Genomic DNA, 24,771 nt, shown 5'->3' on the forward strand with positions numbered 1-24,771 from the left:
TGTGTGTGTGTGTGTGTGTGTGTGTGTGTGTGGTGTGTGTGTTCGTGTGTGTGTGTGTGTGTGTGTGTGTGTGTGTGTGTGTGTGTGTGTGTGTGTGTGTGTGTGTGTGTGTGTGTGTGTGTGTGTGTGTGTGTGTTCGTGTGTGTGTGTGTGTGTGTGTTCGTGTGTGTGTGTGTGTTCGTGTGTGTGTGTGTGTGTGTGTGTGTGTGTGTTCGTGTGTGTACGTGTGTGTGTGTGTGTTCGTGTGTGTGTGTGTGTGTGTGTGTGTGTTCGTGTGTGTGTTCGTGTGTTCGTGTGTGTGTGTTCGTGTGTGTGTGTGTGTGTTCGTGTGTGTGTGTGTGTGTTCGTGTGTGTGTGTGTGTGTGTGTGTGTGTGTTCGTGTGTGTGTGTGTGTTCGTGTGTGTGTGTTCGTGTGTGTGTGTGTGTTCGTGTGTGTGTGTGTGTGTGTGTGTGTGTTCGTGTGTGTGTGTGTGTGTTCGTGTGTGTGTGTGTGTTCGTGTGTGTGTGTGTATGTGTTCGTGTGTGTGTGTGTGTGTGTGTGTGTGTGTATGTGTTCGTGTGTGTGTGTGTGTTCGTGTGTGTGTGTGTGTGTTCGTGTGTGTGTGTGTGTGTTCGTGTGTGTGTGTGTGTGTGTTCGTGTGTGTTCGTGTGTGTTCGTGTGTGTTCGTGTGTGTGTGTGTGTGTGTGTTCGTGTGTGTGTTCGTGTGTGTGTGTGTGTGTGTTCGTGTGTGTGTGTGTGTGTGTTCGTGTGTGTGTGTGTGTGTGTTCGTGTGTGTGTGTGTGTGTGTTCGTGTGTGTGTGTGTGTGTTCGTTCGTGTGTGTGTGTGTGTGTTCGTGTGTGTGTGTGTGTGTTCGTGTGTGTGTTCGTGTGTGTGTGTGTGTGTGTGTGTGTGTGTTCGTGTGTTCGTGTGTGTGTGTGTGTTCGTGTGTGTGTTCGTGTGTGTGTTCGTGTGTGTGTTCGTGTGTGTTCGTGTGTGTGTGTGTTCGTGTGTGTGTGTGTTCGTGTGTGTGTGTGTTCGTGTGTGTGTGTGTTCGTGTGTGTGTGTGTGTTCGTGTGTGTGTGTGTGTGTGTGTGTGTGTGTGTGTGTGTGTGTGTTCGTGTGTGTGTGTGTGTGTGTGTGTGTTCGTGTGTGTGTGTGTGTGTGTTCGTGTGTGTGTGTGTGTGTGTGTGTGTGTGTGTGTGTGTGTGTGTGTGTGTGTGTGTGTGTGTGTGTGTGTGTGTGTGTGTGTGTGTGTGTGTTCGTGTGTGTGTTCGTGTGTGTGTGTGTGTGTGTGTTCGTGTGTGTGTGTGTGTTCGTGTGTGTGTGTGTGTGTGTGTGTTCGTGTGTGTGTGTGTGTGTGTTCGTGTGTGTGTGTGTGTGTGTGTTCGTGTGTGTGTGTGTGTGTGTGTTCGTGTGTGTGTGTGTGTGTGTGTGTGTGTGTTCGTGTGTGTGTGTGTGTGTGTGTGTTCGTGTGTGTGTGTGTGTGTGTGTGTGTGTGTGTGTGTGTGTGTGTGTGTGTGTGTGTGTGTGTGTGTGTGTGTGTGTGTGTGTGTGTGTGTGTGTGTGTGTGTGTGTGTGTGTGTGTGTGTGTGTGTGTGTGTTCGTGTGTGTGTGTGTGTTCGTGTGTTCGTGTGTGTGTTCGTGTGTGTGTGTGTGTGTGTGTTCGTGTGTGTGTGTGTGTTCGTGTGTGTGTGTGTGTTCGTGTGTGTGTTCGTGTGTGTGTGTGTGTGTGTGTGTGTGTGTTCGTGTGTGTGTGTGTGTGTGTGTGTGTGTGTGTGTGTGTGTGTGTGTGTGTGTGTGTGTGTGTGTGTGTGTGTTCGTGTGTGTGTGTGTGTGTGTTCGTGTGTGTGTGTTCGTGTGTGTGTGTGTGTGTGTGTGTGTGTTCGTGTGTGTGTGTGTGTGTGTGTGTGTTCGTGTGTGTGTGTGTGTTCGTGTGTGTGTGTGTTCGTGTGTGTGTGTGTGTTCGTGTGTGTGTGTGTGTTCGTGTGTGTGTGTGTGTTCGTGTGTGTGTGTGTGTTCGTGTGTGTGTGTGTGTGTTCGTGTGTGTGTGTGTGTGTTCGTGTGTGTGTGTGTGTTCGTGTGTGTGTGTGTGTTCGTGTGTGTGTGTGTGTTCGTGTGTGTGTGTGTTCGTGTGTGTGTGTGTTCGTGTGTGTGTGTGTGTGTGTTCGTTCGTGTGTGTGTGTTCGTGTGTGTGTGTGTGTGTGTTCGTGTGTGTGTGTGTGTGTGTTCGTGTGTGTGTGTTCGTGTGTGTGTGTTCGTGTGTGTGTGTGTGTGTGTGTGTTCGTGTGTGTGTGTGTGTGTGTGTGTGTGTGTGTTCGTGTGTGTGTGTGTGTGTGTGTGTTCGTGTGTGTGTGTGTGTGTGTGTGTGTGTGTGTTCGTGTGTGTGTGTGTGTGTGTGTGTGTGTGTTCGTGTGTGTGTGTGTTCGTGTGTGTGTGTGTGTGTGTTCGTGTGTGTGTGTGTGTTCGTGTGTGTGTGTGTGTTCGTGTGTGTGTGTGTGTGTTCGTGTGTGTGTTCGTGTGTGTGTTCGTGTGTGTGTGTGTGTTCGTGTGTGTGTGTGTGTTCGTGTGTTTGGGGGGGGGACAAGTCTACTGTGTGTGAGTATGCGTGCGTGTATGTGTAGAATGGGTCGTGTGTGTGTGTGTGTTTGTGTGTTTGGGGGGGGGGGGGGGGACAAGTCTACTGTGTGTGAGTATGTGAGTATGCGTGCGTGTATGTGTAGAATGGGTCGTGTGTGTGTGTGCGTGTGTGTGTGTGTGTGCGTGTGTGCGTGTGTGCGTGTGTGTGTGGAGGACGGGTTGTGTGTGTGTGTGTGTGTGTGTGTGTGTGTGTGTGTGTGTGTGTGTGTGTGTGTGTGTGTGTTTACTAAATCATGCACCAGAACCAATGAGTGAGTGAATGCATATGAAAGACTTACTAAAAGCACTCGTTCCTCAATGTCACAAGGATAAATTAGGACATCCCATACAAGGCAATTATCTTTGTTGGCTTCGGATGTTAATCAAAGCCGTTTTAGAGGCAGGGATATTATCGATGCTTCTGATAATTCCTGAACATCTTTGTGTCTGGGAAAACTCAGAACTGTTGTACAGTTGAGAGCAAGTTCATTCTGCCAAAAGACTCCGATTAGCTCATACTTAAATCCCTGTTTCCAAGTCATCTGTAAAAGTGCAGTTCTTCACTGAAGTGACTAACATAGCAGGAATTCTCCAGCGTTTCATCATGAATAGAATGGCCCCGGATAAAAATACCATTACATGCAATGGGCCTAATTAACAAAAAAAAAACTGATAAGTTGGTTCAGGATCATATGTTGAAATCATGGCCAGAGTCTTCACTTGTCACCAAAGCATTGGGGGAGACCAGAGCTTCAGACCACTGAAGAGGCAGGTTGGATAACAAGTGCCAGTCTTAACCTCCCTGGCGTTCTGATTATGCGCAGCCGCATTTTAAATCATGTAGCTAGCCTAACGTACTCGTTACGCGGCGGATAGCGGCGCATCGGCGATCGTCTCCAACACGCAGCAAGCAAAGTGCTTGCTGCGTGTTTTTTTTTTTTTTAATTTTCAAACCGGCCCACCAGGGCCTAAGCGGCACCCTCCGGCGTTTGAGCTCGTCCAGAACGCTAGGGAGGTTTTTAACTGCTGGAATTCTGAAGGTATACAAGTACGTCCAACATTACCAGCCCAGTACAACACTTGTATCCATATGCAATTAGTTTTTTCTCCTGTGTTTTCTCTTAGGTGATCATTTTTTATCTTCTATTTAGAATAACCTTTCAACACTTACTTTGCAATTAAAATAGGTACCACAAAGTAGATGGAAAAGTACTTTTAAAAGTATTAAGTATTTTTTTGCTTACTGGTAATTTAAAAGGCATTTTATTGACAGGTTTGAAAATATTACTCAGGAGAAAAAGTGAATTGCATATGGCCCTAAAGGTGCATACACACATCAGACTATAGTCTTTGGAAAATGAAAGATCACAGACCAATCTTACCACCCTCCATGTAGTATGAGAGCCATACCTACACAGTCTAGTCTATGGAGCTGAACTCCCCATCAGAACAAAATCTTTGCAAGATGCTGCACACACAGATGCTGTACAGACACAAAAGATCTGTAGCTGCAAAAGATCTGTTCCTGCCAAAAATCCATTCCTGCAAATTGCAATGATAGTCTATGAGATCAGCAGATCATCATACACACATGATTTAACCTCTTGACGACCAGCTAACGCCGATCGGCGTAAACTGGTCGTCTGCGGGTTACCATGGAAACTGCCTTTCCATGTCAGTTCACGGAGGGTGTCTCCGTGAACAGCCGGAGAGCCACCGATCGCGGCTCGCCGGCAAAATGTAAACACGCGGGGAAGAAATCCCCGCTGTTTACATCATACGGCGCTGCTGCAGATTGGCCGGGGATCGCCGGCATCTGATAGGCGGAAGCCTATCCAATGCGCAGGACGGAACTCCGTCCTGCTCATTACGGAGAGAGGGAGGGAGGTAAGGAGGCAGAGGGCGGAAATGGCTGTGGAGGGGGGCTTTGAGGAGCCCCCCCCCCCCCCCCCGCAAAACGCAGATGGCCGGCGGCGATCAGACCCCCCCCGGCAGGACATCCCCCTAGTGGGGAAAAAGGGGGGGGGGGGGAAGTCTGATCGCCCTGGCATAATACTGATCTGTGCTACGGGCTGGAGAGCCCACGCAGCACAGATCAGGCAATTCACCGCTGGTCGGCAAGTGGTTAACTGACATTAATCTGCAGATCAGATCCACCAGGATGGATTTTCAGATCTGCAGATGATTGTCAGATATGCAGATGAATGTCAGTTAAATCATGTGTGTATGATGATCTGCAGATCTCATAGACTATCATTGCAATTTGCAGGAATGGATTTTTGGCAGGAACAGATCTTTTGCAGCTACAGATCTTTTGTGTCTGTACAGCATCTGTGTGTGCAGCATCTTGCAAAGATTTTTTTCTGATGGGGAGTTCAGCTCCATAGGAAAGACTGTGAAGGTGTGGCTCTCATACTACATGAAGGGTGGTAAGATTGGTCTGTGATCTTTCATTTTCCAAGGACTATAGTCTGATGTGTGTATGGACCTTTAGTCTCTGAACTTCCTGCCATATATTCCCAAGTAAGCTGTGGTTCACACGGCAAGTGTGCAGAAAAGCATTTGACAGCTTTTGGAAGCAATCTGCGTTTCTGCAGAGGGACACAGAGGCGTGGCGGAAAGCAAGCCTGGAAGCAACAGGTTGCTTCCAGGGTTGGCTGCAACGACGGGAAAGATAGGGATAAAAATGTAAATAGTTGCCCAAACAGCGGGAAACAATGGTACCAGTGCTGCCCCATTCACTTGATTGGGCAGCGCTTAAATTATGAGCACCATAGCAGGCAGTAAACGAGGTGCAAGCGTTCATGTAAGCCAGTCCTAAAGCTAGATACACACACTAGATGACCAACCAAAAATCTAGTGTGTGAAGGTGACTGTAGCCGACGTCCAAAGTAATGGTGTTAGAGAGTGTATGAACTTAACGACCGCCTAACGCCGATGGGCGGCGGCAGGTCATAAGTGGTATTACATGGAAACCATGTCAGTTCACAGAGGGTGTCTCCGTGAACAGCCTGCGAGCATCCGATCGTGGCTCGCAGGCTAATTGTAAACACGCGGGGAAGAAATCCCCGCTGTTTACATCCTACGCGCCGTAAAGGAGATCGGCGATCCCCGGCCTCTCATTGGCCGGGGATCGCCGGCATCCGATAGGCTGAAGCCAGGGGAAGGAGGGGAGGGAGGCCCGATATCGCTGCAGAGGGGGGCTTTGAGGACCCCCCCCCCGCAACACGCAGGCAGCAATCAGACCCCCCAGCAGGACATCCCCCTAGTGGGGAAAAAAGGGGGGGGGGGGGCAGAAGACTGGTCGCCCTGCTGCAAATACGATCTGTGCTGTGGGCTGGAGAGCCCACCCAGCACAGATCGTTCCAACATAGCCCAGTCCTTAAGTGGTTAACTTAAAACTAGTGGTTTTTATTAATACCCTTCCGAAAAGTCAGGGAGAATTGTGTTTTAGGGTGGGTATAAAACAGTTCAGCAGCAGAAAACTGTATCTACTGGAGCGAGCAATACTGAAGGGTCTGTAGAAATCACTCTTGGCTTCATGGTTTAGCACTGGCTACATACAATACAAGGAAATTTTTAGCCCTTTCATGGAACAACTGTGATGTTGTAATGTATTAACATGTGTGGTGTAATATTCACCTGATAAGCTAAATTTCGCCTTAGCACTGTGGAACTAAAACGGCGCATAGAGGCCTAAAGCGAGCATTTGTACACAGAGCGGGGAAGCTTCGAGAAGCAGCGCGAGAGGCAGCACGAGAGTCAGCGCAGACGAAGGGGGCAGAGCTGCGCGAGACCTAGGCTGAGGAGACTGGTTATAACCAGTTCTCCTCACAGCGCAGTTCAGTCAGGCAGCGGTGGGCGAGGGGAACAGAGGCCCGCAGAGGCCATAAGCCTGAGAGAAGGCCCGGCGGCAGCTAACCGGACACAAGAGAGAGCATAGTCAGAGGTGACAGAGAGCAGGCAGCAACCGGAGACTGTTAGAGACAGCAGGCCAGATCCAAACCAGTGCAGAGAAAGAGACACACTGTTGAGCCAGATGAGTATAAGCATTGCACCTGTATTAAGCCACAGATTGTTATCAGAGAAATAGCCAGAAAGAAGGTGAAGAATGCCAGAATTCAGTGGCGGTTGTCTGAGAGAAGAGACAGTTAAGGTAGCCATACACTGGTCGATTTGCCATCAGATTCGACCAACAGATCGAATCTGATCAGAGAGGGATCGTATGGCTGCCTTTACTGCAAACGGATTGTGAATCGATTTCAGCATGAAACCGTTCACAATCTGTAGTGGTGGTGCTGCCGCCGCTCCCCCTCCGCTTACATTACCTGCTCCGCCGGCGCGACTCCCCAGGTCTCCGCTGTCTTCTTCTCCGCTCTGGTCTGGTCTCCGGCATGCTTCACTTCTTCCTGTCTGGGGGAAGTTTAAACAGTAGAGAGCCCTCTACTGTTTAAACTTCCTGCCGGGACAGGAAGAAGAAGTGAAACATGCCGGAGGCCAGACCGGAGAAGACAGCGGAGACCTGGGGAGTCGCGCCGGCGGAGCAGGTAATGCATCGCAGCTGTATTGCGACGGTCGTCGGGCACTCGAACGCCGCTAGCGACGCGCTCCCTACCCGCGGTCGATCGACGGTAATTTCCCGCACAGAGCGATCGACGGGATCGATCTATTTTAAGACGAAATAGATCGAAATTTAGTGTGTAGCGTGAACGATGTGACAGCAGATTCGATCCCAGTGATCAAATCTGCCTGCGAACAGCGGGGCATTGGCCTAGTGTATAGCCACCTTTAACCCCAGTATACTGAATGGTATCCTCTGATGAAGGTGGTGTGATTAAAGTGACTCTGTAACAAAAATTACAACGTTTTTTTCTACCATCCTACAAGTTCCTAAACCTATTCTAATCTGTTCTGGCTCACTGCAGCACTTTGTACTATCACGGTCTCTGTAATAAATCAATGTATCTTTCCCCTGTCAGACTTGTCGGCCTGTGTCTGGAAGGCTGCCAACTCTTCCGTGCTGGTCTGTTCCTGTATGCACACTCCAGTGTGTGTTTTATTTACATAAGCCAGCAGCTTCTCTGCTATCTTATCAGTGATAGAAGAGTGCTGGATAAAAATCCTCCTCTGTTAGGCTGTGAAAGTAGCTGGCTGACACATACTGAGGAATTACAAACACAGGCACAGGCAGAGCTGTCTGCAGGAAGCCTGTAATGTTCAGTGCATGAGAGAAGAAGGAGACAGAAGGTAAACACACAAATGATCTTTTGAGATTTAAAAGGAAAGCTGTATACAGCCTGCTTGTGTATGGATGTATTTTCTATGTGTGGACATATTGTACATCAATCTACTTCCTGTTTCGGTGGCCATTTTGTTTGTTTATAAACAAACTTTTTTAAAACTGTTTTTGACTACTTTTAATGCGGCGAGGAGCGGCGAAATTGTGACAGAGGGTAATAGGAGATGTCCCCTAACACACTGGTATGTTTACTTTTGTGCGATTTTAACAATACAGATTCTCTTTAAGATCTGCCTGTCTGATAAGGTCTTAAAGAAACAGTAATCTTGTGATGATAAACAGTTCATTTCTGCAATATAGCACTATATTGCCTAAGAAACAGAGACTGTGCCCAAGTTACAGCCAGAGAGAGATATTGAACTTTGTCACCAGGGAGTACATGACCGGTCAAACCCCTCATTTGACGTACAGCTCAGCCGCTTGTAGTGATTGTGATCCAGAGACATTCTGCCTGTCAGCCTGTATCAGCTTCTCAGTTTATATACCAACAGCCTGATCTTCAAGTGAAGCATAAGTGATATCAGTTATACCTAAGTGAAAGGCCTGTGGAGGCGAGAGAAAGAGAGCATTTGAAATAAAGAGAACCTGTAAGCTGAGCATACAAGTTATGTTAACCTATCAGCAGAAAATAAGAGTTGTGTTGGAGTCACACTGCATCCAGTGACACTAATGGCCCGTACTCACGGGCTGCAGAAGTGGCCTGTCGCCAGCACACGTGAGCGTGTGGGCGACAGGCCGGCGACAGCTTCTCGCCAGGTCCCTCCGCGTACACACGCGGAAGAGGGACCAGCGGCGAGACGGAAGCTGTCGCCGACGTTCTTCCTCCCCCCGCCGGAAGCTCCATTTACCACAATGGAGGTTGCTGTCGCTAGTCCGCGTACTCACGCGGACTAGCGACAGTTGCGGGGGAGGTGCGGCGGCGACTGTCGCCATGCGATTGAAACTTTCAATCGCATGGCGACATGAGCGACGGGCGACAGTTCGGGGTGCGCACACGCGCGACGGCCCATACTCACGGGCGACCTGTCGCCGCAACGCGCGCGCCGCGTGTTGAGGCAACAAAAGTCCCTCGTGAGTATGGGCCATAAAGGAACTAAAGTAAACAGGAAAATAGCATCTGATAGAAAGAGTCAAACAGAGTTGGAGATTCAAGTATTGCAATTGCATAAGTTGGAGCTTCATTTAGAGTGAAATAGACAGAAAAAGAGAGAGTGATCTTGATACAGAGAGATAGTGGTGCTATACCTGGGTGCATTTGTTTGTTTTATTTCTTTTTGTTTCTTTGATCCCTTATCCGTTTATTTCATTTTTATTTTATTTGGGGGCCACAGTATATATCAGAAGAGTCTGAGAAATCCTCTGAGCCAAAAAGTGGAAATTATTCCGGTGCCTTAAACTAACCAAAGAATAGTGAAAGCTGTGTCAGTACCATAACAAAGGGAAATTATAACACCCTAAGGTTTTGCTGAGCAATATAGACTGATATGTTATGTGATAAGAATGTATATTTGTGTTGAGAGTTAATACTGGTTGAGGAAGTTACCAGTTGACCATTGTTAGGTCACAAATTCTTGATATTCGCATTTAAGTCTGTGTCTAGTGAATTCCTCTCAGCCGGGGCTGAATATGGGGAGAAATCGGGTTACATATGTCCACTGGTTCAACAGCACACTACACAACACAAATTAAATTCAATATTTAGTACACAAAGGCAAGCTCCAGCAGCCACTTCACGGTTCAGGAACCATAAAAGGACATATGCTGCACAGAAGAGACGAAACACACATGCACACAACACGCACATACCTCTTTCTTGCCATGAAAAATAAGCATTGCTTCTGAACTTTGACTTCCTCTATGTGCCTAGGTGAAACAGGAAGTCACATGATCTGGCGGCTTTGAACCAACATAAAAAACTACAGTGTTACATTAGACACTACAGACAGAATAGGGAGATCCTATTCATTTCAACCATAGCCTCACTGGGTGAGATAAGTAAAAGAAGAAAAATATATGTCACAATAAAAAAGGGATATGAAAAAGTGTGCATGAACACATGTACAATTACAAATTTTGCATAAACCGTAAGGGCTGCAGTTAAAGGTATTTATAATTTAATTGTCGCCAAATCTGGGAGAAAAGGATTTACAGTATTAAAGGAGCTCTACAAGGAACTATAATGAAAATAAAACTGTACAGTAAAGGATTAGAAAGAGTACAGATTTAACCAGTTCATCCCAATGAGAGCTTCAGTTCCTATGGGAGCTGTAGCATAACCAGTGCCTCTTTAGGAAGCTATGCTGCACCTATGGCAGTTTAGTAGCTGAAGGACCCAAACCTGCTTAAGACCGTTACAGTCATGGACTTAGGCTAGGTCCACACTAGGCACGGTTGTAGGATGGACGCTGCAGTCCGGGATCAGGGGAAGTACCACCAGACCCCAAACTGATCCGTTTAAAAAAAAAAAGTGCATCAGTTTTGCATCAGTTTCCATTCAGTTTTTTTACCCCAAAAAACGGACAGAAAACGTCTCTATCATTAGTAAGGTAGTGGGAGGAGTTTTTGGGCGAATAATAAAGTTCAGGCTATCCGTTTTTTTCATCCGTTTTTGGTGCTATTTTGCCTGTGGAGATGGAGTTGCGTTTTCCCATTGCTTTTCACTACCCATCCGTGTATCCGTGGTCCGTAAAAATGCAGCAATTCCAGGACCTTCCGTTCAGGTTTTGAAAACGGGTCCCTACAAACAGACGGATCTTTTTTTTTTACTTGGGTGAGGACTGCTGCTATTTTTAACATGATTATCCAGGACATCAGGGCTGAAAAACACAGCCACGGATACGTTTCCGGACCTAGTGTGGACTAGGCCGAACTCCACGTTACAGAAGCCCATAAATTCTGCAGCGCATGTAACAGAATGGCACATGCGCAGTTTGGTCACCTGTGTTGCTCAGCAACATGCAGTAACCTCAGACTTTTATAATACTTTACAAAAAGGGTGTTACTCATTTAAAAATCAGCTGCCATCAGGTTATTGCTAAAGATGGCTAACTGATCATCTTCTGAATAGACACGCCCCTTTTCTGTGGTTGCTCAGCTGATCATGTGACTTTCAGAGCACAGGATTCCGGTTTCCTCACAGAAAACCGTGGCTTGAAGATTCTCATTCTCTTGTAGTGTATAAGAAACCATTAATAATTTATTTGTAGGTGACTGTGGTACAAGTGAATAAAACAGTTAAGCCTTGAACTCATGCTTGATTGTTCCCAGCTGGATCATCTCAGAGAAGAGAAGGCTAAGGGCATTATTCTGCTTCCAACCACTCCTGCTCAATTTTGTGCCCCCCTCCCACCACCACTTCATAGCACCAATATGTGTCACACCCTGCCTGTAGGCATCTGCACAGCACTCACCCCCGAAGTGCCATTTAAATAAGAACTTTTACCTAGGATGGAACCTCATCCCTATCAGAAATCCCTCCCTCAGTGTGATGTCATGACAGTTTCCTTTCAACTGCCAAGGATCTCCCTCTGTGCATATGTATATCTATAAAAATAAACAACCTTTTTGCCCATCGCATTGTTAGTGGGTGTAGTTATAAACATAATGGCAGTTGGTGCTGTCTAATTTTCTTCATGTCTGCTAGTAGTAAAAGTGATGACGTTCAGGCTTGAGGATGAAACTTGAACAACTTACATTGCAAATATCAATAATTTCTTGATCTCATTACTATTTTTTAACTTCTCACTTTGCTATGTATTGATTTATTTTTTTTCCCATACTACTTTTTTTTTCAGTAAAGTTCCTCTTTAAGGAATTAAGTCACCGAGTTAAAAAGCGACTGTGAAATAGCCTTGTGTAGAACAAACAGAGCAAATAATTATGCATGTCTAATGCTGGGAATACACAGTTAGTTTCTGACGCTCGATTCTCCTCTCGTACTTTTTTGCTGCTCGATTCTGCAGTCGATTTTCTTATCTTCCGCTCGTTTTTCACATCTTTTTCTATTCACTTCTATCATAAATCGAGCGGCGAAAGTAATGAAAGGGAGATCGGACATTTCGGAAATTATCTATCGAACCATCTAATCACCTCAAAAACGAACAGTGTATTCCCAGCATTAAGAATACTAGCTCCCTGAGCAGAACAGCTCTTGTGCTCTGAAGGACCACCACTGTGACCTATTGTTACCTCTACAGTCATTATTGCAAAAGCAGCAAAATAAAGCTCATAATATACAGTGTGTCTCCTTACTACAGATGGGCACTAAGCTGTACTGACACCTTGCTCTACTAAAGCACTCTGCCCCAAGGAGTGAAGCCTCTGTTCCCACCGCAAGGCAAAGTGGTCTGTTTTGCGAGATAGCGGATCTATCCTCTATTCTTATTAATAGGATCCAGTCACGCCGTCAGTCCAGAAAGCATCTGTTCTGGTAAATGCAATGCAAAAATCAGACCTGAACAATTCTTCCAGACAGTGGATGCCTATGGTGTGAACATCTGCTCCAGATCCCAACCGCACACGAAACACCATCAGAGTGGTGCAAGCATGCTGAAAAAGCATATGACATTTTCCGCCAGCTTTCCTCCCTGCAGAGGGACACAGACGTGGCAGTAAGCATGCTGCTTCAAGGGTTGGCTGAAATGACGGCAAAAATTGGTATAGGAACACTGCATTCACAGAAATTACAGAGGCCAGAGGAAACAACTCGCAAATGTCCGTGTGACCTAGGCATAAGGGAGACAGAGTAACGGTATCACTATATTTGTCCTTTGAGTTACTTCCCACTAAAACCAGAACATGACGTGGACGATGGTATTGGATCCGCTGTCACAATTCAAGGCATGAACCTCCTTGTTCACAGTTCCTCGCGTTATGTACACATTGCATCATGACATGCAACGTGTACATAACGGAGGAACTGTGAACGCATGCCGTCTATGACATGTCCAATGTCTGTCCAGAAAAAAAGTAATTGTGCAGGTTGGGACTTTGCGTTCCGTCACTAGAATAAACACGTCTGAACGCACCCTAACATAGGCATGTCCATTGTAGCCTCTTCCATGAAACATACCGCTTTGAGCCCCAGTGTAAACCTAGCCTAACCAAGGACTAGTACACATATGTGGTGCCTTCAGTGGTGGTATGGTTGCACCAGGTTGGAAGGAGTATCAATGCCATAGTGATAACCAGGCAAGAAATAGAGTTTTATTATGTTTTAAAGACGTTTCTACTAGGCTGGCACGTCCGTTTCACAAAAGGACACAACACCCGTCCTTGTGTGAAATCGCTTCCAAATCCAAAAAACGGGCCAAGGCTATGAGGATTTGGATGTGAGGTCCAAGGAATGTAGCCGAATCTGAATTCAGATGCAGCCTATTGATTTTGTGAGTGGGAAGCGGAAGGGATTTGCACAAATGGAACCTCGGCCTTCATAAAGCAAAAGGGGTTTGCAATGCTAGGCTGACAGCCACTCAGATCAGTATTCCTTTAAAAAAGAAAAGGAAAAAAAAAGCTGCAGAAGCATCCACTTAAAATAGAAAATGCTCAGAAAGGCGGGGGAGGGGGCAAGGCTCCAGGCACACTGGCTACCATAACTCCAGGGATCTGCCCCGCGACATCAATAAGGAACTTCATGACCTAAAGTAGAAGTTTCAGAGCAGCAGAAGACCGTTCTATACAAAGACTGCACTTTTTATCCCATCTTGTTGTTTAGGTTATACTGTAGGTAGACTGCAGTTTAAATGAATGCTACATTAAGCAGTTCGGCCAGTAAGAGCCGTGTACTCTCATCCTGTGCCATGTTATTACAATGTAAAGTCTAATCTAAACCCTTTATCATTTAATATACAGTACTGTACAATATTATGGTTCTTTATAAAACACCAGTAAGTAGATGCAGATGTCCAACGGGGGACAGTTTGGTTAGAAAACAGCTGTTATTCTCTAGACGCTCACAGTGTGAACATGACTGCTGGATAAGTAATGTGACACCACAATCATACCCCAAGCAGATATACTAGATAAACCTAGAAGCTGAACAAGATTGGAAATTCCTGCACAGAAGAGAGTGAATAGAAAATAGCAACCTGTTGTGACTGTGCCCTGCAGCAAGACAGCCGTTCTCACTACGTACAGTACACTGTACATGCTCAGCTGAGATCCATGTAACGAGCTTGTGTCAGGTTTATTTCAGCACACAAGCGGAGATACAAGACAAAAATAGGCAAAACCAATACTATAAGTCTAAAATACCAAACCGAGGTATTTTCCCGAACAGATTTTTTTTTTTACTGCACAGCCTTTTATGAATTGACCCCTATATCTGGATTTTTTTTTATTCTCTTCACACAATTCATACAAATGATGCAACTTAAGGCATACTGAACATTCTGAACTATTCTCATACATCTTTACATAGCATAATTTGCAGTGCACCCAGAAACAGTCATACATGTCAAACTCCAGCCTGCTGGCCAAATATGGCCCTCAGTGGCATTAAATTTGGCCCTCAAGTGGTTTAACCACTTTGCATTATGTTTGGCCCACTCTAAACCACCAGGGAAGCTATATTGGAGGTGAAGCACTAAACACTAGGGGACTGTATGGGGGAGGGCGGGGGCCTCTAGACACCAGGAAACTATATAGAAGAGGGAGGATCACTAGACACCAGGGAACTGTATAAGGGTTGGAGGGGGGCCATTAGGCACCTGGGAACTTTATAAGGGAGCAAGGTGGCCAGTAGACATTGAGGTTGTACAGCAGGAGACATTGGCAGCACTTCCAGACAGAAGCTGTACCCAAATTAGCTACCTGCAAAGATGTGCAGAGCTCCAGAATATGGACAAAATTACACAACTTCCATTCAAAACAGGTACAGCAAAGGAGGGCGTTAGCTTCAGTATAAATAATATGTGCACAAATTATTCCCTACGGCAATGACGGGCCCTCACGGAGAAGACCTACCGCTAGTCTAACAATAAAAACATTTTTTTCTACTGCTGCTAGCCGTAAATGGTATACACATTTCTTCAAACAGACATCAAGCAAGTGACAGCGCTCAAGGCTGCAACTGAAATCCCCGAAACCCATCTCCGGTTTCCTTTAAAGCATTTAGAGCAGAGCATCAGCCCAGCAATCAGGCAACTGGCTTTGTTTTATAAAAGAATAAAGATGACTGACTGTATTCTTCTCATGTCAGGTTCAGGGTGAACATTCAAACTTCAAGTAGATGTGTCCTGGCCAGGAATTCAACCTAGGACCCATGAGCTGCAAGAAGAGACTGATAATGACTGATAACCACTCAAAAATGATTTAAACGTTAACACAGAATGAAAAGACTTTCTAATAGTAATAGGCCATTATATTTCAGCCTGGACACATGGCAAGCAGTACTGTTCTATTCTAAGGAGAGATACTGTAAAGTTTGTAGTTTATTTATCTACTAATGGACCTGCCAAGACTGCATTATTCATAGGTGCAAGAACACAAATGCCAAATGCTCAACTGATAGACAGGAATAGGACCGAGCAGAGAAACACACCACTGCCAGTCCTCTGCACTCATACTGTGACATTCACCATAATGCCATCATGGAGGGGTGGCCCTTCCATTGTTAGTGACCTAGTTTTCATCCCAAACAAGAATTTGTTTTCCTGTGGTTTCCCATTATTTTCCCTCAACTGAAGTAGAAATAAGTGCTTATTAATAAAAAAGATTAAAGTGCAACTCCAACTCACACAAATAGAGCGTCGCAGCTTACAGTTTGGCCAGGATAAAAACTTTCAGAAATCTGCATTAAATGCTTGCGTTGTAGTGAACAAATTACTGCAAACATCACAAATCAAGATATAAAAAGCGGAACTGAAAGAAAAGATTATGAGTTCCACTTACCTGAAGATTCTGCCAGCCCCCTGAAGCCGACCTGTGCCTGTTCCCCCGCCGCGGCTCACTTATCTTTACGCAGTGGAAGCAGACTTCTAAGTCGACGTCTAGTGCGACCTGGCCACGTGTATCCTTGCATATGCTCCCGTACCCAGGAGCACCCTGTGCAGGCACAGTACGAGAACATTTTTACTGTGCCTGCATAGTACTATCCCGGTGACGGGAGCGTGAACAAGGATGCACGTGGCAAGGGCCATGCAGGCGCAGTGCACTCCAACTGCGTGAAGTGAAAGTGAGCCGCGGCGTGGGTACGGAGGATCGTATGGTAACTTTGCGGGCATAGGTCGACTGCAGGGGGCTGGCAGAAGTTCCGCCTGTCCCAAAATGGCCGCTCCCTCTGGCCGTGGCTGCGCAGTCCGCATAGCCGCGAGTGCGGCTGCGCAGCTTTAGGGCCAACCCCCCGATCCACGATACGTAGCGTGGATCGGGGAGGTTGGCCGTAGAGCTGCGCAGCCGCACTCGCGGCTATGCGGACTGTGCAGCCGCGACCAGAGCAAGCGGCCATTTTGGGAGAGGCAGGGGAGCCCGACCCGTGGGGTCAGGAGCCGGCCCAGGGGGGCTAATGAGCGGGGGGGGGCCCGGCGGATTGGCACGGAGGGCGCGGACGGCGTCCTCCGTGCCGTAAAAGATTATACAGGTAATTAACTTTTTTTTACTAATTTGGCCTCGTAAGTCCTTTAAATGAGACGTGGCATAATTATTATTAATGATTAATCATGGCATGATTATGATGATTGTTACAATACAGAATAGCTTCCAAATGCAACCCCTTTCACCAGTCCAACCATCTACTCCACCTTCCTCACCGTTGCCTGGTTTGCTCAAACACCAGAGACTAACCCCTTCCCATCTACCTTGCCAGTCACACACTCTAACCTCACCCTCTCTAACAGCTTTCACTGCTTTAGCCTTAGGACAACCTTTGGACAACGAGCACGTTAGCAAGCGCTGCACCACCGCGAAACAGCTGTAGTGCAGTCCTACATCTCCTGGTCACAGTCTTCCCTATCACCCTAACACCACTCTACAACACAGGTTAGATGTACCCTGCGCAAATGTATGTATGGGATTGCATTGTATTATGGATATGGCGGTGGTTTGAATAAAGCCTTTAAAGGGACAGTGCCTGGACAAACTTTTTTGCATTAAGATGTATACTCATGTGTTGCTGCCATTTGGTCGGGTGCACGCCCCGCGGCTAATTAGGATCCATACCATACTGGTAGTTTGGGGTGAGGAACTGAACTGTGAGCATCGCTGTGGTGTGTGAATTTAACCCTCCGCCTCCAACTACTGGGTGCCAAGTAAATCCTTCTCAAGTGTAACTCCTCGTTAGACCCCCTCCAGTCTTCCATTCTCACCATTGCACTGAAACAATCCTCACCAAAGTTGCACTTGACATCCCAGTTGCAAAATCCAAAGGCCAAATTATTGTACGAATACTCCTCAACCTTCCCTCTGCCTTTGACACCATCCAACACTTTCTACTTCTCCAGACATTTATCACAGGGTGTCAAGGGCCTAGCACATTCTTGGATTAGCTCCTTGCTGTCTGGACGCTCTTTAACTGTCTCCTATTCCAACACTAACTCCTCTCCAAGCCCGCTATCTGTTGGGGTACCACAAGGCTCCATTCTAGGACTTCTTGATCTTTAAGCCCAATCTACACGATACGATTCTTTGTGCGATTCGATTACGATTCTATTTACGGTCCAATTAAATCCAACATGTCCGATCAAGTTTCGATTCGATTGACCAAATGGCAAATCGAATTGAATCGAATACCGATCGGACATGTCGGATTTAATCGGGTCATAAATAGAATCATAATCGAATCGCACAAAGAATCATATTGAGTAGATGAAGCTTAACTCATGGCCTGGAACAATGAATACGCTTTTTTGGTTTCCATTATCACCTCTACACTGATGACACTCAAACATATCTCATCTCCTGACCTCTCTACACTATTATCTCTCCCTGACTGTGTGCCTACTGTTTCTGCATTCATATCATCCCATTTTCTCAAACCTAAAGTGAACCATAGGTGAGTGTTATATGGAGGTTGCCATATTTAATTCCTTTTAAGCAAAAACAGTTGCCTGGCTGTCTTGCTGATCCTCTGCCTCGAATACTTTCAGCCATAGAACCTGAACAAGCATATACAGATCAAGCGTTTGACAATATTGTCAGAACTGCAAAGATTAGCTGCATGCTTGTTTCTGGTGTGATTCAGACACTACTGCAACCAAATAGATCAGCAGGGCTGCCAAGCAACTGGTAATGTGTACATGGAAACAAATATGGCAGCCTCCATATCACTCTCACCTTGTTCACTTTACCATGAACAAAACAGAGATTGTGAAATTTCCTCCATCACTCTCTGCTCCTCCACCTATAGTTACAAATAATGTACGAAAAACCCTAATAGCCTCAACTCCTAAAGCTCACTGTCTGGGGGTAACTCTGGACTCTGAGCTCTCATTTCAACCATATATTAAACTCCTGCTACCTCCACCTCAAAAATATCCCCAGAATGTGTCCCTTCCTTACAAAAGAGGCAATTAAAATGCATGTACATGGTCTAATCATGTTGATTACTGGTTGATCAGTTTATACCTGTAATACCCTAAGCTGTGGCCTTACAAAAAACAGACTGACACCTCTCCAGTCTCCACTGCACTCTGCTGCTTCTCCCATCCACATTTTCTCCTGCTCCTCTGATGCGGCCTTCCACTGCCAATCCCTCCATTGGCCACCAATCACCCACAGGATCCAGTTCAAACTCCTAACTCTATAGCGAGAATCAAACACCTTATCCCAGCTGAAGACCTACCTGCCCTGGTTCATGCATCTGTATCCACCTGCCTGGACTAATGCAATGCCCTGTTCGTCGGATCCCAAGATAAGGTTCTACGCTCCTTACAACTAGTGCAGAATGCAGCAGCCAGACTCCTAGCCAATTCCCCCAGGGAGAAAAGCGCTATAAAAATATCATTGTTATACAAAGCTCTACACAGGCTCTCCCCTACAAAGATACCATAAAAAGAAGTGTTGAGTGCTCTGTCTTTTTTATGGTATCTATACATTTGAGGTGTAGCACACACTTTTATGCAGATAGCGACCCAGATTCATTCATTTTTATTTGTAATTTTATTTTTTTTTATTTTTAGGCAGTAGCTAAGGGTTGGTGAGTGAGGAGCGCACGGTCATTTAATTATTAATATCCCCTACATACATTTCCTTATTAGTGCTGGTTCACACTTTAGCCACTTAAGTACCAGCGGTCTCTGCCCCCTTAAGGGCCAGAGACCGCTGGTACAGAAACGGCAGAATCTCTGCACATACCCAGCGCAACCGCCTTCACCGCCGCACGTCGGGATCCTGGGCCACCCACTCTGCTATCTCTACAACGGCAGAGTTCCTGCGAGCCGGTCAGGAGCAGCTTTCATTGGCTCCTGACCCTGTCTTTCAATGTAAGCCAATGGGAGCGGCTTACATTGAAATACAGAACCTCCTGACCCACTCACAGGGCTCTGCCGTGATAGAGACAGGCAGAACCAGTGAGCTGTGGCGACAGACGGTGGAAATAAAGCGGCAAGATCAGCAGATGTGTGCAGCGGCGGCTAATTGAAATCTACGTCCTGCAAGCCAGGTGACCACCAAAACAGGGCGTAGATTTTATTAGCTTGGTATTTAAGTAGTTACAAAACGTATCCATGCAATACGTTTTTCAAGCTCCGCTTAAAATGCAGAAAGTGGATCCTATGTTAAAAATAGGATCCGCTTCCACTTGTAAAAGACACGGATCCGTGTGCCGCGGAGCGCGAGATGGAACGCAGAGTCCCAACCTGGCACAATTTCCAAAACCGGACAGGAAAAATGTGTCCACTGAAAGCCTATGTATTGGAAAGTCTCCGGGCACGATGCTTCCTGCAGCCCACTATTAACCCCCACGGGTTCCCTGTATACCTATTTGACTTGCACCAGTCTAATAGGTTGTTTCTGGCCGTGAGTAGAAAGAAGCACTCATGTACAGAGAAAAAAAAGCCACACACAAGCTGCTTTGTTCTATTGCGCATGCATTGAACTTTTTTACACATGCCCAGTCCAGATACACTTGAATACACCCCATTCCTGGCTAGAAGAAGCCCATTTCACTGGCATGAGACAAATAGGTATGCGGGGACCCTTGCACTGGAACGACCGGTCGGCTGCAAGATTATCTGAGAAGTCTGTAGGCCATCCAAGGCAAGGATATAACCTCCGATTTCCAGATCAATATATGGACACTATAGGACTGCAAAACGATGGATAGTTAATGCTGCTAGAGGCGGGCTGGCTCCAAAGCCCAAAAGTGGTAAAAATCAATGTCAAATACCTCAGCGCAAAGATTTAGCCGGTATAATAGAAAGCCGGTGTGTTCAGGTAGTGTTAGGCAACAGTACCTGCTCCTGACAGCAAGTTACCAGTGTGGAACGCATAGGGGCGGAAATCAGAAGTACTGCAGATCACGTGCCCGGGGAGCCCATCCAGCAGCACCAAACACGGAGTTCGTACGGCGGACCTGCGCTGCTGACCAAGCCGCAGTTGCTCCGTATGGATGTCGGGATTACAGCAAGTTATATTACCTCTAATCATGCCGTGAACATCCTCCGTTGAGGTGGGAATACTACAGCAGCAGGTACTGTTGACTAACACTCCCTGAACACACCGGCTTTCTATTATACCGGCTAAATCTTTGAGCTGAGGTATTTGACATTGATTTTTCCAGATCAGGTGTGCTTTACATGGCAGGCCCACATGGTACGGTATGTGGTGTGTTAAAAAAAATACGTCAAATTACATCAATTACATTACAAAATCCATGGAAATCCATAGCAGACAAAAACACAGAAGGTAAGATTTGTACCACCCTGGTGCTACTCAATCGGGCTACAGTTGAATACCTTAAAGGCTCTTTCACAGTGCGACGTTAAGGTCGCACATTACAAAAAGTAACAATGCAGACTAACGCACAGCAACACAAAGTCTGTGCGACATTCACAGTGCTCACGTTGCGTTGTGTGTAACGTGTAGCAACATTTAGAAAGTGCTGCATGCTGTGCGTTCTCAGCGTTATTAGCTACATTGGACTGTTTGGACGTGCTCAGTAATGTTTTTGATTTATTTTTTTTTATAAATGTGTCGTATGCGCCGTTTTTGTTCTATCAGTATGCAATGAAAACAGCGCACCGCGAGACACATAACGCTGGGCAATTTAACGTCACACTTCAAAAGTGGCATGCGTTGCGTTAGGGGCACGTTGTGTGACCATAACGTGGCATCAAACGCAACGTCCTAGTGTGGAAGAGCCCTTATAGTAAACTTCAAGGGACTTAGCAAAGTAGTTTACGATATCAGAAATTTACTATACCAGGATTCCTCACACATTGTATATTCATACAGGTGCATGGTTGGGACCTGGGATTAAGCTTACTTTAGAGTTTACTATAGCGAGATTTAGGCCTGAACGATTTTAGGAAAAAATTGAATTGAGCGATTTTTGTCTGAAATTGCGATTTCGATTCAACTCACGATTTCCTTCAAATCAAGCTTTGTTTCCCCTCTTTGCCCGTCTGTTCCCCCTCTGTCCCCTTGTCTCTCTTTATGCCCCCTTTGCCTCTTTATGCCTCTTATGGGTCTCTCTCTTGCCCCCTTTGTGACATTTTTCCCGCTCTGTTTCTCTTTGTGCCCCCTCTGTCTCTCTCTCTCTCTGCCCACTCTGTCTCTCTGTGCCTCCTATATCAGTTCTGGACATAGCGAGTCCAGCGATGCCAGTCTATCCGCTTCGCCTCCTGCAGGCTCTAATGCATGGAATACTTCCTGTATGTCATGTGACATACAGGAACCTGGAGTTTTGCCAAGCACAAGAGAGACGGCAGATGGCGATAGAGGACAGACAGTGTTGGACTCATGCGGAAGGTATGTCCAACGCTGCTGATGCTGCAGGCCGCACGCGCTGGGACTTTGGGGAAGTTTGAAGCCAATTCTTCAAACTTCCCCATGTGGAAATGACATGATCGCGATAATTGCCGCTTTGACGATTCCGAAATTGTGATCCTAGTGATCACGATTTCGGTTTAAATTCGATTTATCTTTCAGGCCTAGCGAGATTCTACTGTATAAAAATATTCCTGTTCGCAATAATTTTTCTGTGAGGGCTGGTTCACACTGCAAGAGCTTTTTCTAAGCGCTTGTGATTTTAAATGATCTTGCTATTGTAATGCAATGTGTGTTCTCACCTGAGTGATATGATTTTTATTTAAATCCCCCATAGCATTACATTAGCAAGAGCTTTTCAAATCACTAGAGCCTTTAGACTCTCAGTGTGAATCACCCCTAAGAGTCTTCAATGGTTTCATACATGCAAGCTTTCTTTTTTACATTGTGCGAATACAGCAATATTCACTGAAGAGCTAAATGCAAAGACACAACTTGACATATCCAAGAGCTACATCATAAAATGTAAAGCACATACCTAGCAGTAAAAAAGGTTTTCCACTGCAGAAGCAGACACAGCAAAGAATGGATACCATACTGAAAGAATGTCTCACATTTATGCAAAACTGAGTCACTCCGAAGAACAGCTTTCCTATGAATCACTCACCTATTTAATTTATCAAGCTTAAGATTAAACACTGAATTGAAGCTTTCTCCCTAAATCTGCTGAGGCAAGTTTAATACAATGGGGAATAAGTAAAAGGTTAAAAAGAAAAGTCCAACTGGCAAGTCAGCAGCTGCCAAGAAATGAAGAAGCTCATAATAAAGATTAGATTATATCCAAGAAAGACTGCAGATTCAACTCACAAACAAAAGGCAACTTGCAGCAAGCACTGAGGCAAGCTTTCCAAACTACCATAATGATGATTGACAAGTAGGCACTAAGGAAATCATAAATAACATCCACCATAAACAGGAAATGCTGCTTACTAGGTTGAAAGCCAAAGAATGTAAATATGCTGGGAAATTTACATATGATGGATGCTGAATGGATCTGTAAATCCCAGGTCATGGTCACACAGCTAAATCTGCAAATATGTATTTTTTGCAACTTGAGAACTTCTTTCCCCTATCGCCACTACATATTAAAGTTTAGTGCTCATACACATGTACCAACAATCTGTCCAACTATCTCTCTCAAACCTGTCTGTTGGAAGACAGCTGGTCGTGTGTACAGCTGGCAAAAAAACAGATGACCAACTGATAACTTGTTTGCCAGATCCAACCAGAGGATCAATCTGCCAAACTATTATGCAGGTTGGAACGAGAGTACAAGTCTTTTGAACAACGTTTTTGAATGCAGACATGTTGTGCAGCTTGTAATTTAGCCAACACGCATAATATTTAAGCGACTTGGTTGTTTGGTTGGTTGATGTGTGTGTATGTACTTGTTAAGTAAACAACTTGTGCGGTTGGTCATTTTGTGCAGTTTGTTGTGCATAATCCTTAAAGGGATACTGTAGGGGGGGGGGGGGGGGGGGTCGGGGGAAAATGAGCTGAACTTACCCGGGGCTTCTAATGGTCCCCCGCAGACATCCTGTGTTGGCGCAGCCACTCCCCAATGCTCAGGCCCCGCCTCCGGTTCACTTCTGGAATTTCTGCCTTTAAAGTCAGAAAACCACTGCACCTGCGTTGCCGTGTCCTCGCTCCCGCTGATGTCACCAGGAGTGTACTGTGCAGACACAGACCATACTGGGCCTGCGCTGTGCGCTCTTGATGACATCAGCGGGATCGAGGACACGGCAACGCAGGCGCAGTGGTTTTCTGACTTTAAAGTCAGAAATTCCAGAAGTGAACCGGAGGCGGGGCCGGAGCATCGGTGAGCGGCTGCGCGGGCACAGGATGTCTGCGGGGGACCATTAGAAGCCCCGGGTAAGTTCAGCTCATTTTCCCCCGACCCCCCTACAGTATCCCTTTAACTCCACGTGAATACAAAATGTTATTTTAGCTTTGCATAGTGTGAATGGTGGTAGGTATCGCTTTGTTTTACTGGTGGCAGGGTCACAACTGGGGAAAATCCTCCCCCCATACAGCATTACACCACTAATCACACAATTATTATATTTTATGCCACTGATACAGTGAAAGAACATTTGGAAAAGCCAGTCACATGACCCAGGGAAACGTGTACAGAGTAGAGTGGGAGTTACTTCCTCTTCACAAATCCATCACTTCCCTTTGCTATATGTTCAAAGGAAGAGACTGGCTGCTCTCACTTCCCAGCTTCTAACTAACTGCCAGACAGAAAAATGAAAAAAAAAAAAAAAGGTTATTGTGCAAAACATTGTGCTTTGCAAAAGAAGGTATATACTCCCCAATATGCATGAGTGCAGATATATGCAACCGAAAGCAATGGCCAAACATTCAGGCCAAGTTCTCTATGTGCACGGCATAATGCACTCGTTAACCTGCATAGTTTGGACAATTGCTATTTATTGTGTGCATTTTTGCACGTTACTCAGAAACGAACACTATCCTTCACAAACACAGATTTTTGAATATGCCCATATTGAATGGGGAGGGGGATTCACATCCTGAATAGAATCGATACAAAGATCCTGGCCAACCTCTCAACTTGTTTGCACTTTATTCTAGTAGTTAAGCCTCGTACAAATGCATGAGGACTGTCGCCCGCAGGGATCAGGACTCAATTCTTTGGGTGCCAGTTAGGGCAAAGTTCTGTACAGATGCATTGCTAGCTAACATGTTTTGTTGCTATGAGGAGGGGAGGATAGCCATCAGTGTGCTGCACGACAGAGGAGAGTAGGAGACCAATGAAAGGCCCTTTAAGATTGAAATTTTGATCACTGTGTATAAATCATAAATGTTGATTCTTTACCAGATCAATCCCACCAGTAACTGCTGGAAGTCAGGGGGCTGTGGGCAGCAGCA

General features: G+C 45.9%; 1 protein-coding gene across 2 annotated transcripts in view; it reads right to left on the bottom strand.

The window, feature by feature from the left end:
- PKN2 (protein kinase N2) overlaps positions 1 to 24,771 on the bottom strand; it is a 242,299-nt gene that overhangs the window by 199,706 nt on the left and 17,822 nt on the right. The window contains exon 2 of one of the 2 annotated variants that reach the window (XM_068239843.1): positions 9,703 to 9,759. The exons of the other annotated variant lie outside the window; for it this stretch is intronic. Coding sequence (XP_068095944.1) covers positions 9,703 to 9,759 — 57 coding nt within the window. The remainder of the gene's footprint in view (positions 1 to 9,702; positions 9,760 to 24,771) is intronic. 2 annotated transcript variants of the gene reach the window in all.

The sequence above is a fragment of the Hyperolius riggenbachi genome, chromosome 6 (genome assembly GCF_040937935.1).
Source record: "Hyperolius riggenbachi isolate aHypRig1 chromosome 6, aHypRig1.pri, whole genome shotgun sequence".
In the NCBI taxonomy this organism is placed as follows: domain Eukaryota; kingdom Metazoa; phylum Chordata; class Amphibia; order Anura; family Hyperoliidae; genus Hyperolius; species Hyperolius riggenbachi.